Source organism: Trichomycterus rosablanca, chromosome 3 (assembly GCF_030014385.1).
Source record: "Trichomycterus rosablanca isolate fTriRos1 chromosome 3, fTriRos1.hap1, whole genome shotgun sequence".
Classification (NCBI taxonomy): domain Eukaryota; kingdom Metazoa; phylum Chordata; class Actinopteri; order Siluriformes; family Trichomycteridae; genus Trichomycterus; species Trichomycterus rosablanca.
Window position 1 is genome coordinate 8,302,966 of NC_085990.1, and position 14,482 is coordinate 8,317,447.

At 40.5% G+C, this 14,482-nt stretch overlaps 1 protein-coding gene across 1 annotated transcript in view; it reads right to left on the bottom strand.

Moving 5' to 3' along the window:
* The window catches only part of adamtsl4 (ADAMTS-like 4), a 66,971-nt gene continuing 52,489 nt past the window's right edge, over positions 1–14,482 (bottom strand). Inside the window, exons 8-17 of the mRNA XM_062992613.1 lie at positions 14,064–14,221; positions 13,361–13,469; positions 11,949–12,152; positions 9,919–10,048; positions 8,518–8,722; positions 7,819–7,992; positions 6,340–6,501; positions 4,777–4,956; positions 3,327–3,471; positions 1–3,186 (exon numbers count right to left, since the gene is read on the bottom strand). Coding sequence (XP_062848683.1) covers positions 3,053–3,186; positions 3,327–3,471; positions 4,777–4,956; positions 6,340–6,501; positions 7,819–7,992; positions 8,518–8,722; positions 9,919–10,048; positions 11,949–12,152; positions 13,361–13,469; positions 14,064–14,221 — 1,601 coding nt within the window. The 3' untranslated portion in view covers positions 1–3,052. The remainder of the gene's footprint in view (positions 3,187–3,326; positions 3,472–4,776; positions 4,957–6,339; positions 6,502–7,818; positions 7,993–8,517; positions 8,723–9,918; positions 10,049–11,948; positions 12,153–13,360; positions 13,470–14,063; positions 14,222–14,482) is intronic.

Sequence of the window (14,482 nt, forward strand, 5' to 3'; positions counted from 1 at the left end):
TGAAAAAAATAAAGGTTTTATTGTGGTTTAAATAAAGCACTATTGACTGAATGGGTACAAATTCCAGAATCACACTCTAAAATCTTGTAGAAACCCTTTCAAGAAAAGTAGAGGCTGTGATATCTGCATGAGGAAGGGGCAATTCCATATTAAATATATAACAAGCCCATGGTCAGGTGTCCAGATGATGTTCCATACTGTGTAGATTTAATCTATAAGTGAGCTATGTTGTATTTATTAAACATTCTCCATTGGCCAGTCCTTACTGTAATGCTAGTTAGCGAATACAAATGTACCATTTTCAGTAATATAAGTAACAATTCTGGGTTGATCAACATGTGCAAACACACACACACAAACAGAATCATATCTCTTCATATAAAATGACATTAAAACACAGATTGTAAATTTTAACATAGAATATTTGTGTACATGCACAGATGCTTAAAAACATTCAAAAAGTATGAAACAGTTACATCACATACAAGAGGATTAAAGTTCTATTATGTGTGTGTGTGTGTGTTAGGCATTAGCGGGAATAGCTAAATTAAAGGCTGATGCTAATAAGGACGGTAATGCTGGTTAGCCGTGTTTGTGGAGACCAGTTATGATGAATAAGTCACCAAAGAATAATTTACCAATTCTTACTTCATAACTACATACACCTATCATTCATTCATTCAGACATGATCAGGGTCGTGGTTCCATCCTGATCAGGGTCGTGGTAAATCCAGTGTCTGCAACCCCCTCGATGCAAGAATACATCAGGGACAGAGGGCAGTCTATTACAGTAATGTTCTCACTCACTTACTCACTCAATCACTTATTTACTCACATCTATACAAGAAAGTGTACTCTGTGTACTCTGTACGGTTTTATTTCCACCTCCAAAATTGTCCATTGGTCTAGTGTGTGGGTTGATCATGCCCTGAGATAAATTGGTGTACTGTACAGGATATTTTCTGCCTTGAGCCCAGTGGTCCTTGTGGCACTGGATGTACCTCGACCCTGATAAAGCAGTTAATGAAAACAAATAAATAATAATAATAATTTTAAGCCGGTGTTAAAACAGTTTTGGATTCACACCCATATACACATCAGGTCTGTTCAAGCTCAGCGCTTTATCCAACAGTGAGTAGAAGAACATGTTACACGGTGTAGATCATTAAATTTACTGTGAACTGCATAATAATGTCTTGTGTTTTTATTACTTAAGGGCACCTTTATCACTCTTACATTAGAGTTTGGTCTTCAGGATGCCCAGTGAACATCAGCCATGGACATTTGGAGGTCTTTAATGGACACAAATATGATGCAAGACAGTTTATATATTCAGATAGTTAAGAATAAAATAAAAGGTGTTTTTTCTCTGACACTTTCTTTAAAAGTGATCTGCAATTCCACATTTTTTTTTTTTTCATTGCAATATTTTCTCCCTTTGAGGTCCCCCCTCTTCTTTTTGCATTGTTCTTATCTGGATATACTTCATCTGTAGTACTATAGTGACCTCTGCCACCTGCTGGCCAAAAGTGGAGTCTCCTCTAAAGGGTATGAAGCTGTTGGGTGCATCTTTACACCAGCAGATTCTTACAGTGCCTAAGCGCATACAGAAGACCACGCTACTCTCGCAGCACCTTTCCACCTCTTGTGCCTTTACCAAACAGTAAAAGTCGCTGTTGCAGTGGCAAAGACCAGGCCAGTAGCACCACTGAGCCTCAAACGTGGGGTAGCGTATTAGACCCCTGTCCCACCCAAGCACCAAGTTTTCTTCCCTTTATACATATGTGGGAGTAGAGTGGGTAACGTAGCCAAAATCTATTGTACTGTTATTTGTAACTTGAAATTACGTTACGGTGTCCACCACACAATAAAACTGAAATGGTTAGAACGATAATGTTACATGGTTGCATGTGGTATATTTGTCTGTGTGTCAAAACTAAACTACAGTATATTCACACATCAGATCTGATGTGCCTTTTAATTACAAGTCCTGGGGTTCAGTTAGTCATTTAGCCATGACTCAGCATTGTAGCTGTGGGGAATGAATGCAAACGCAATGTAAAGTCCTAAAATTAATACTGGGGATAAAATCAGGTGCTACATGTACACACAGTTTTAGACATTGGGTGTTTGCTGGCGTTCAGCCTCACCAGTCCTGGGCCTATGTAAATAATAAAAGGCACAACCATAAAAGCCATTAACAGCTTCTAATAACATAACTCAGCCTCTTGAATATGAAATGTTGCTACACTTTTATCAAATCATTTACAGTCTGAGGATTATATTGTATTAAAAAGTTAGTGCTCGGTCCATTTTGGATCAATTGTATATCAACATAAAGATCTGCAGTTTAGGAGCCAACATAGCAGAGCATTTTTATTTATGGCATTTAGCAGATACTTTTGTTCAAATTGACTCACAGTTTGGCAATTTACAATTCAAGCAATTGAGAGTTAAGGGACTTACTCAGTCAAGGCACTGCCACAGTGGCAGCCTGGCAGTAGTGGGGTTTGCACCAGCAACCTTCTGATTAGTAGTACCTTCACTGCTAAGCCCTCATTGCTTGTTGCAGGTGTGCTGTTTGCACAAATTTTATTTGCACTGGATGTTTGTAATTAAAAATTTTATTAAATAAATGTAATTTTCCATGTGGTCTATAAACAATCTGGTGTGTTCGAGGCTTCATGATCTTTGGTGATATTTATTTTTGGCACCATTAAAGACCATGCTCTGACTGCATAAAAACCAAGCAGCAAAGTATTCATGCTAAAGCAAAAACTGATAGATATTTAGTAGAAGAGACTAAAGTTCTCACGTTGAGAAAGAATCCTTAGTGTGCTGTAGGTGAGCGAGACTAATTGTGACTGACAAGTCCAGGACCAGTGTGGGATCAGAGCACCATAAATGTAAAAGGTTAAAGGTTCTGATCTCAGTTCAGCTCTTACAATCACTTTCTTCTGTTAGACCAGTGGCAATCCTTTATCAATCCATCACCTCCTTTGATGTGACTGGATATTAGAGAAGCCCGGCCATCAGTGTGGCACGGGCATGGTCAGTGTCGCTTGGCTCTCTGGGCGCTCTGAGTGCAGGAGGCACAGCAGGCTGATTTGTAGTAGGAATAAACACAGAGGCGAGCCTGCACCACCATCATACAGTTAGATCGACGGTCCTTACAGCTTTCATCCACTGTACAGAAGGAAACAAGGAAAAAATGCACATACAAATAAAATAAATGAATAAATAAAGGAGAGGGGCTTGTTAACATTTAGGAATGACTAAATTTCATGAAAATCTGATCCTTAAACACAAAACAAAAGATTTCCTACCTGCATTGGGATTGCAGGGGGCGGGGTTACAGGTTTGCTTAAGTGCCGGTCTTTGAGTGGGGTCACAAGCAAAGCTCGGCTCTCTATCAGGTGTGAGACAGCGAACATCCCTCGTTTGTACCCCCTCACCACACGACCTGGAACACTACACACATAAAGACACAAAATTTTCACATCATATAAACTGTCCTGATCAGGGTCACAGTGGGCAAAGCAGCAGTCAATCCATCGGTGTGGAGTGAACATCGAGTCTTCCTCATGCACACTTTTCCTTACTCGCTTATTAATTTACGCCTGGGGAAATTAAGAGCAGCCAATCCACATTGTTCATGTTTTTTGGGGAGGAATACATTTACAGTACCTAAAGGAAACACACAGTAAGAAACTCAGAGATAGTGAGCAGAGGTGAGGATTGAACCCAGGTCCCCAGGACTCATATTGCTCTGCAGCACCCACACTACACATTTAGTGTGCCCTTAACTCATTTTAAAATACACAGATCAGCCATAACATTAAAACCACCTCCCTGTTTCTACACTCACTGTCCATTTTATCAGCTCCACTTACCATATAGGAGCACTTTCTAACTTTGTAGTTCTACAATTACTGACTAGTCCATATATTTCTCTACATACTTTTTTTTAGCCGGCTTTCACCCTGTTCTTCAATGGTCAGAACCCCACAGGACCACCAAAGAACAGGTATTATTTAGGTGATGGATCTTCTCAGCACTGCAGTGACAATGACATGGTGGTGGTATGTGAATGTGTGTTGTGCTGATATGAGTGGATCAGGCACAGCAGCGCTGCTGGAGATTTTAAATACAGTGTCCACTCTATTAGACACTCCTACCTAGTTGGTCCACCTTGTAGATGTAAAGTCAGAGACGATCGTTCAGCCATTGCTGCTGTTTTGAGTTGGTCATCTTCTAGACCTTATTCATGGGCCTCAAGACACTGCCCATGGGCCACTGTTGGCTGGATGTTTTTGGTTGGTGGATTATTCTCAGTCCAGCAGTGACAGTGAGGTGTTTTAAAACTCCATCAGCATTGCTGTGTCTGATCCACTCATACCAACACAACCACCACCATGTCAGTGTCACTGCAGTGCTGAGAATGATCCACCACCTAAATATTACCTGCTCTGTAGTGGTCCTGTGGGGGTCCTGACCATTGAAGAACAGGGTGAAAGGGGGCTAACAAAGCATGCAGAGAAACAGATGGACTACAGTCAGTAATTGTAGAACTACAAAGTGCTTCTATATGGTAAGTGGAGCTGATAAAATGGACAGTGAGTGTAGAAACAAGGAGGTGGTTTTAATGTTATGGCTGATCAGTGTATAATATAAATATAAAACAGAAGAAAGCTCTAACTAACTACTTTTCAGATTTTTCATGTGGCTGTGTTATTTTTGCTTTTTAATGCCGGCGTCTCCCTCCCCGTCTCTCACCGCGCTCCACTCGGTGCTGTACCACTGGGGTTTACATTCTTCCTGCTGACATGTTTGGATGAGGGAAGGTTTTTCCAGGTGCGAGCACTCGCTGGTCGGCATCATGCTAAAATCACTCCCCTTTTTCTGTACACAGATCACATCCCTGCGCTGGATTCCGTTTCCACAATGAGAATTGCACTGTAATAGAAAAGAACAACAACCTGATCCCATTGAGCACTTTCATTGATTCTAGAACTGCAAATCAGAACAACAATTAATAATAGTAATAATAAAAAAATTCACATCATTTTGTTGAAAAACATTTTCACTTGTGAAGCTCATTTAGTTCTATGATTCAATGATCCATGAGATTTGGATATCCTTAATTCCCCTGAGAATTCTGGTGACCACCTCTGCTCTAGCATGCACCTTCCCTGAACGCCTAGACCAGCCAATCGCGGATCCAAACAAAGAATCCGAGCACGTACAGGAACCACACTACTCTCTTTGTATTCTTGACCAGACAGTTGTAGTTGCTTTGCAGCAGCAAGGATGAGCTTCCTCATCTGAGCCTCCTTTCCTCAGACCCTGACCAATTGTGTCTGCTGAGGAAGACTGATGACTGGCATAACAAAATGCTGTGCCACCAGTGCTCTATGTTCTTTTTCTGTGACTGAATGACTCAAACAGGAGCATATTGTTACAAAATATACTTTGATCCAAAATGTATGGACAGCAACAAGAAAGTTTTACAATGTCGTTTAACTTTGCGTCTTGGCCTCCTAATTCCTAATTACTGATTATGACTGACAACAACTACTAACTTCTTTGTGCCTATGTAAATATGGCTGATTTGACCGCAGCTGTTACAAAGTATATGGAACAGTGGTCCCTTAACAAGATAAAAAAACTGTCACTTTATTCTAAGAGTAAATATGATGTAACGTAAATCATAACCTTTAAAACCAATTTGCCATTAATTAGAAGCTGCAGTCATTCAACATGAATGTCCACAGCCAAACATGCTGTATCCCCTAGTTTCTCTAACTTTATTTTTCTATTTCATAATAATTACTATTAATAATATTTTTATAATAATAATGTTTCCTTCCTTTCTCGTTCTTAAGATTTCTTAAGATACCCATAATGTCATTTTAAACTATATGGCTAAAAGAATGTGTACACCTGACCATGTTGAATGAGAAGGCAAGGCTCGCAGTCAACATTTTGATTCATCCTAAAGTTGTTCAGTGGGGTTGGGGTCAGGGCTGTAAAAGCCATGAAATTTTTTACACCAAACTTAACAAACTGTGTCTTTATGGGTCTTCCTTTGTGCAGAATGACACAGTCATTTTGTAACAGGAAAGGACCTTCCCCAAACTGTTGTTACAAAGTCAGAAGTATAATTCCTTTTACATGATTAATTGTAGACACCGGTTAGCAATGGATGTGGCTGAAACAACTGAGATGTACTGTATATACAACTCAGTAATTCTAAAAGGGGTGTCCACATACTTTTGGCCATATAGTGTGTATTGGTCAGAGAATATGGTCCAGTGAAAAAGGTGGTTGTTTGTGTACCTGTCCCCAGGGTCCAGTGAACCAGAGTGTGTCTGGTGTACACGGCCCTGCGTTACACGCCTTCATCTCCGCCGGTTTCTCCTTCACACATTCACCATCAACACCACTCGATACACACACCACCTCCCGCTTCTGTACCCCCGGACCACACGAGGAGGAACACTGATACACACACAAACACACATACATAAACACACATACAAACAGAAACACAAACAAAAACACACACAAACACATACAGAAACACACAAATAAATACACATACACACACACACACAAACACATACAGAAACACACAAACACATACAGAAACACACAAATAAATACACATACACATACACACACAAACATACAGAAACACACAAACACATACAGAAACACACAAACACATACAGAAACACACATGCAGAAACACACACATAGATATACACACACACAGAAACACACACACATACAGTAACACACACACACACATACAGAAACACACACAGATATAGATACACACACACACACACACACATACAGAAACACACAAACACATACAGAAACACACAAATAAATACACATACACATACACACACAAACATACAGAAACACACAAACACATACAGAAACACACAAACACATACAGAAACACACAAACACATACAGAAACACACATGCAGAAACACACACATAGATATACACACACAGAAATACACACACACATACAGTAACACACACACACACACATACAGAAACACACACAGATATAGACACACACACACACACAAACACACACACACACACACATACAGAAACAAACACATTCATAAGTAAACAAGTAATACACACTTGTTTGTGCACAATGTTTGTGCACCCCTGGTTAGATTTTAATGATCTGTTATTACCAAAAGAAAAGGAACATATGGTTGAAGTGAAAAAGTTAATAGATACATGTAGAGAACGTGCATTTTACCTAAAGCTTTAACAGATTTCTATTCCATGTCTATTCTTTGTTATTTGTTATAAATTGATTTTTCTTTTATACTATTGCTGGATGATTCGACTATGTTTTATTGTATTGTGATCATCGTTGTTTGTTTTCAGTGTCTTATGTAAATTTGTATGATTGTTCCTCAAGAGGCTTTGCCTTTTGCCAGGCCGCCATTGTAAATAAGAAGCAGTTCTTAATGACTTGCCTGGTTAAATAAAGGTTAAATAAAATAAAATTTGTAACTTGTTAGTATTATAATAATTGTGATTATTTAAACATATTTTACTGCTGCTCTTACATTTCACCCAGAATGTTAAATTTAGTAAATAAATAATAATTATAGATTAAAATCTAAAGGTTGTTCATTGTACAGGATGTTTTTACTTATTTTTACTTCAAAACTCCAATAAAACATGGGATCTAACAAGGGGTGCTCAAACTTAACAGCACTATATAATTAGATATATATAATTAGAGCTCAAATCTGATTGGTCAGCACTTACAGTGTTTATCCAGTCAGAGAAGTACCAGTTAGAGACGCAGGGCCCCATGTGACAGTCTTCACTTCCTTGTGGGCGAAGCCTGGGGTTGCACTCCCCATCATTCACCACATTACCATGGTCACTGATGCAGCGTACGTTACGTATTCTTTTTCCTATACCGCAGTCTACAGAACACTACACACACACACACACACACACACACACACACACACACACACTTCAGTACTGGATGTCTGAAACTTTCAGATCTAAAAAACACCTCTAATTACTTGCCCTTGTTTTTTTTCAGTTGCTGAGATTAAAACTGAGATCATGGGGCACAAGGCAGGAACACACCCACGACATAGTGCTAATCCATCCCAAAGCAACAAACTAACACAGTTTGTAAGTTTAAGCAGCCAATCCACCTTCTGTATGTTTTTGGAAAGTGAAAGGACACCAGCATGCTCAACGTGAACCCACACAGACAGAGGAAGAAGGTGATGTATCTCCTCTAAATTAAATGAGCAGCTGAGTGTGTGAGTGTGCCTTGAGATGGACCGGTACTCTGACCGTGCTGTATCTCTTTCTGGGTTTCTGGGTGGCATCGTGCCATCCATGACCCTGATCATTGATGTGGTTACTGTAGATGATATAATAAAAAGAAATGAGTTTTAAAATGTGTTTGTGTGTGTGTGTGTGATTATGTGTACTACTTACAGTGCTCCAGTTAGAGGAGACCTGCCAGTGGGAGCAGGTGTGGGTGTGGCACGGTTGGGTGGTATTAGGTTGGGGGAGATTGGCGCAGCGTTGAGGGTGAACCCGGGTGGAGCGGTTGGAGAAACTCTGTCTGCACTGGAGCTGACGGTGCTGCAGACCCCACCCACATGATACACTGCACTCAGACCACGCCCCAGGCTCCCAGCTACACACACAAACACACACACAACAGGTAAACACCTGTATTATACAAATGCATATAATAGAATGTAAGGATAAACAGTACACTGTAAGACCAAAAGTATGTTGACACCTGACAATAAGCTTGTAGGGGATCCAATTTCAAAACCATGGGCATTAATATTTTGTGCAGCTATTATAGATGTGACAAGGTTTTGGAGTGTTTCCATGGGAATTTGTGCCCATTCAGGAAAGATCATTTGTCAGGTCAAGACTGATCTTGGTTAAGAAGCCCTGATTTGAAATCGTCCAAAAGGTGTTTATCAAACCATGGCTTAATTGACCTTGCTTTGTGCACAACAACATCTCTTAGCAATAGTTGTTAGCAATGGCTAAAATAGTCAAAGTCAGTAATCAGAATGCTTGTTCACAGTTATTGCTAACAGGGCAGTATTTCTTTGCTTTTTCTCCCGATTTTTAGCATGTCCAATTTTTTACCCAATTGCGTTATGCTTCCTCTCTACTTGGTGCTGACCCCCGCCCCTGATTGAGGAGAACGAACTGACACACGCCCCCTCCGACACGTGAGCAGTAGCCGACTGCATTTTTTTCACCTGCACGGGGAGAGTTCATATGCGAATCAGCCCTGTGCACGGACAGCCACACCCTGATCAGCATTATTCCTCTACTCTGTGCAGCCAGCAGAGGTCGTAATTGCATCAGTTATGAGGTCCCTATCCGGCTCCCTACCCTGTATGATCAACAGCCAAACATTGTTCATATGGCCGCCCAGCCCAGCTGGATGGCAGAGCTGAGATTCGATACGATGTATTCGAAATCCCAGCTCTGGTGTGCTAGCATATTTTACCGCTGAGCCACCTGAGCGGTCGGTAATTGCCAATTTTTAATTGTTTATGTTATTAAATATGTGCCACATAAAACATTACATTGTTTGCAGGCCGACCACTCCTGGGTAGATTCACTACTACGACTTAAATCATGTTCGAGCATGGCATTGTGTTCCTGTGGAGACTTTAAGACCTTAATGATATACTTTGATAATAAGGTTCAAAATGAGCGAGATTTTGATATAATGTAACTGGCGGATTAATTAATTGGCTAATTAATTAAGTGGTAGGGTAAGCAACCAAGAGGCCAAATACTTCTTTAATGAAATACACAAAAAAGCACAAAATGCAATGATCCATGTGTAGTACTCACTATGGTGGGCATGGGTGAGAGTTGCATGGCACCTCTTCTGGCACAGGCTTAGATCCGGCGTCACACCTCCTCTCATTCACTTCTTCATTAGTGTAACTGTTTACACACACCAGTTCTCTGTGCTGTGAACCTGAACACACACACACACACACACACACACACACACACACATAGTGTTATACATCGAAACTGTAATATGTCATTTTCACCACTAGTGGGCAGATGACGCAGCGACATAAACAAACCTGGGTTAAATCCATGCCTTCAGTAACTGTACAGTTTGGCATGTTCTTTCTGTTTACGTGTTTGCAGAATTATTTTGCAGGTAGACATATATACAGCTTTCTGATAGGTTGTACGGTTTCAATGTGGCAATTGTGCAAAGTCTAATTTTTCTCATAGTATAAACTATGTGTAAAAGTTATTGCACCCTTTTATGTTATCATAAAGAAGAAGTTATATCTGTTATATGTACATGTGTATGCAAACAGTACAATCAAATGATTTTCTTTGCACATCCCAGCTTGTTTGAAAGTGGGAGTCAGAATGCGGGGTCAGCAGGTTAACAGTGCTGTGGACAGACCCAGGATTTTAACCCTTAACCACCTGTTTGATCACCTTGAGTTTTAATCACTGAGCTACGCCTGCCCCTACCCATAACGCTGACATTAGGAGTCTCATGGTCCACTGGCTAAGAACAAACACTGGTAACACCCTTGAAACTACCTGGGATACCGAAACAATCATCTTTAATTACATATGAGCTGCTTTGTAACTTTTTAGCGAGTATTTAAGATACCACAGTGACCATCCAGCATTTTCTAGGAATAACATTTAAACTGCTTAAACACCCCAGCAACCCAGCAACATCTCAGCAGCCGGTTTATGATAAACTGCTTAGCAATGGCCAAGTAACCACATGAGATATCATAGTAAACATCTGATAACATCCTAGCAAGCACCTGGTATAACATAGCAATCACCTTGCACCCACCCAAACAATACAAGGAACATTGAGTAAACTTCACAATTACTGTGGATTTTGTTTTCCAGATATCTCCACCTTATTAATGCAAATTATACCAAATAACATATTGATCACAGCACCTTTAAACATGAATAATAGAAAGAGTTCTGCAAAACACACACAGACGCTGTAATTTCACTGTAATACTTCATTTATTCCACTAGTGGGCAAACAAGACAAGTGAACAGCATTCACAGCTTCACAACATTAATGAGAAACAGACTTTAAACACACACACAAGAAACCACACAATAAAACTGCATAATGACTTGGTAATTGGAACTCCCATATTTGGCACAAAGCTCCTTTACAGAGTGTGCAGAAAGTTTGAGTGTGTGTGTGTGTGTGTGTGTGTGTGTGTGTGTGTTCCTCAATAAAAAGGAAAAGTCCCCAGAACTGAATTGTGCAGAATTTGGCACAAAAACACAAACTGTAGCACAGAACTGCCAAAAGTTTAACACTGAATTCTTGGAATTACAAACTGGGGGAAAATCATAAGTCCAAAATCAATCAGTAACACACATACACACATACACACACACACACACACACACACACACACAAACACACACTCTTTAGTTTAAACAGTGGGAGAGTACACAGTCTCTGAAGTGTTAAGTGTTATAAAAAAGAATAATAAAATTAGTGGCGCGAGAGAGAGAGAGAGAGAGAGAGAGAGTGTGTGTGTGTGTGTGTTGGGGGGGGGGCAGAGATATTCAATCAAATACAGCAAACCAATTCTTTCAATTCCTGTCTGAATGAAACCCATTTAGATTCAGTTCTCAGGAGGGATTAGAAGAGGAACTCTCTCCTTCTGTTGTTTATCCAACTCTTTTATATATCTGATCTTAATCTAACCCTGATCAACTACGTCACAGACGTTCTGACCGACCACTTAATTAGAAACACACACTCATTTATCTATCTCTCCAGCTTTGCTCAGCAGCAATTATGTAAGGCAGTTATTTAAACATGGACAAGAAGTAATTAGGGTAAAGCTTACCTTTACCACAGGACGTAGTACACTCAGTAAATCCGCCAAGCCGCCACACAAAGACACTCTGATTGTCCAATGGTATGTCCGTCCTCGGAGGGATCCGAGCATTGCGATTGGGCCCGCCATTTCGGGGACGGTGTCTCTCGGGTGTCCACCTCTCAGAGGGGGAGGAGATCGGAGGAAAAGCAGAATCTTCCACCACTACAGCACCTGAGACATAAAACAAGGACATGTGCACCATGAGCATTTATTGGCTGTTGTACCACCCTACTGTCTTATATATACAGGTCAATGGCTGCTGAAACATATCCAACACTGCCCACAGTCAAGCAAGCTTCAAAAGAAACCCCTGCATCCAAAACCAGCAACTTAAAGTGAACTGAGGTTTGTTGCTGATCACCTAGATAAAAAAGCAGGGTGGCTAAAGTTTTGCACAGCAGCCTTAAATCCCATGCTGATGTAAAGCTTGCTTGACTGTGGGCAGTGTTACCTGTGTTCCAGCAGATTCTTATTCATTGTAGACTTATTTCTTTTGTAGTTCATGGATGATATTTGACCAAGCAGTCAAATCTTCTCTCAGCATAAGGTGGCTTTGGCTGAGCCCACTGTTCCATGTACTTTTTAATGAGTGCAGCCGAACTAGCCCTATTTATGCAGACAACAAGTCACCTGCTGTACCAGATCATTTTTATTGCTTATATTATACACCGATCAGCCATAACATTAAAACCACCACCTTGTTTCTACACACATTGTCCATTTTATCGGCTCAACTTACCATATAGAAGCACTTTGTAGTTCTACAATTACTGACTGTAGTCCATCTATTTCCCTGCATGCTTTCTTAGCATCTATTCATGCTGTTCTTCAATGGTCAGGACTCTCCCAGGACCACCACAGAGCAGGTATTATTTGGGTGGTGGGTTATTCTCAGCACTGCAGTGACACTGACATGGTGGTGGTGTGTTAGTGTGTGCTTCTATATGGTAAGTGAATCTGATAAAATGGACAGTGAGTGTAGAAACAAGGAGGTGGTTTTAATGTTATGGCTGATCAGTGAATTATGCAATTATAATAGTTAATACATTTAATTTGGGGCAAAAAAAGGATCCGCTCCAATAATTCAATCAGAGAAAAAGAACAGTTGCAGCAATCAAAACCCAAGAGTGCCGAAAATTATGGGTCTGTCCCTTATTTGTAGGTAAACTGGGGATTGGTGTAAATACGAACACTTAGGGAACACTTGCTCGCTCACTAACTCGCTATCTCCTAAGGGTAGTTTAAATCAACCAATCCACTTATTGCATGTTTTGGAATGTTAGAGAAATCTGGAACAACCAGAGAAAACCTGGACATGAGGAAAACATGCCAAACTCCTTACAGACAGTGACCATGATAAGGCGGAAAACAAGACTTACTGGTTTCTCGTAGGGGTGCGTTCCCTCCATCCCACTCTCTCACAGTGTTCTGCTTTACTGGTATGTAGTACTCATAATCTATACCTGGATTCTCCTTATGGAAAATAATCTACAGAATAAAAGGGAGAGAGAGCTCATCATTACTAATTAACTTAAAAACACAAGTCCTTTTTCACTTGAAAAAAATCCAATATTAATTCAAAAAGAGTTGGGACTGTAGGTAAAATGCAAAGAAAAACAGCAAACAGTGATTTGTAAACTGGTTCATTTTAAAAACCAAAAAGAAGAGACATTTGACTTTTACAGATCTTTGTGAATATACACTTTTATGTACATTGTAGGTATAAGAACTCCAGTGAGTTTTCCCCAAATCTTTGTGGGTAAAAGATTTATAGCATAATGGCACCCAGGTGGCACAGCGAGATATTCCGCTAGCACACCAGCGCAGAGTTTCTGAACTCCTCGGTTCGAAACTTGGCGTTGCCACTGGCTGGATGGGCACCATCTGGCAGGCATTATTGGCAGTGGCTGCAGCAGATACTAATTGGCCATCATATCTGCAGGGTGGGTGGACTATGTGTGGGTGGATTCTTCATACGCTGTGTAAGGACCCTTATATAGCATAATAGGTAGATAATAGATATATTATATATAAATAATAGATATATAGCATACGTGTTTGTGTGTATGTGTGTGTACTCACATAGAGCTGCAGCAGGGTGTGTGTGGGTCCAGGGGAGCTGAGTCTTTCACCGTGATTACGTGTGTAGTGAAACTTCGTCCCTCCTGCTTCATATTCACCTGGAGGATCCACCGCCCAGCGTCCATTTACAATGGACTGACCTGTACCACTACGTAATGCTGCACACACACACACTTATAAAATTACTACTATATTAATGTTATAAGTCACTGCATGTGTTCACTGACTCAGTCATTTACAACAGTATGCTTTACTCATAAACCCATGACTGCTGACACCTCAAAGTCTCAATCCCTCAAATTGAAATTTCAGTTGTGTTATCGTCCGGGCATGCACCCACACAGGCACAATTGACTGTGTTTGAAGGTGTAAGGTCAAACGGGTTCCTCATTGCTGCTGCAATTGCGACCTCTGCTGGG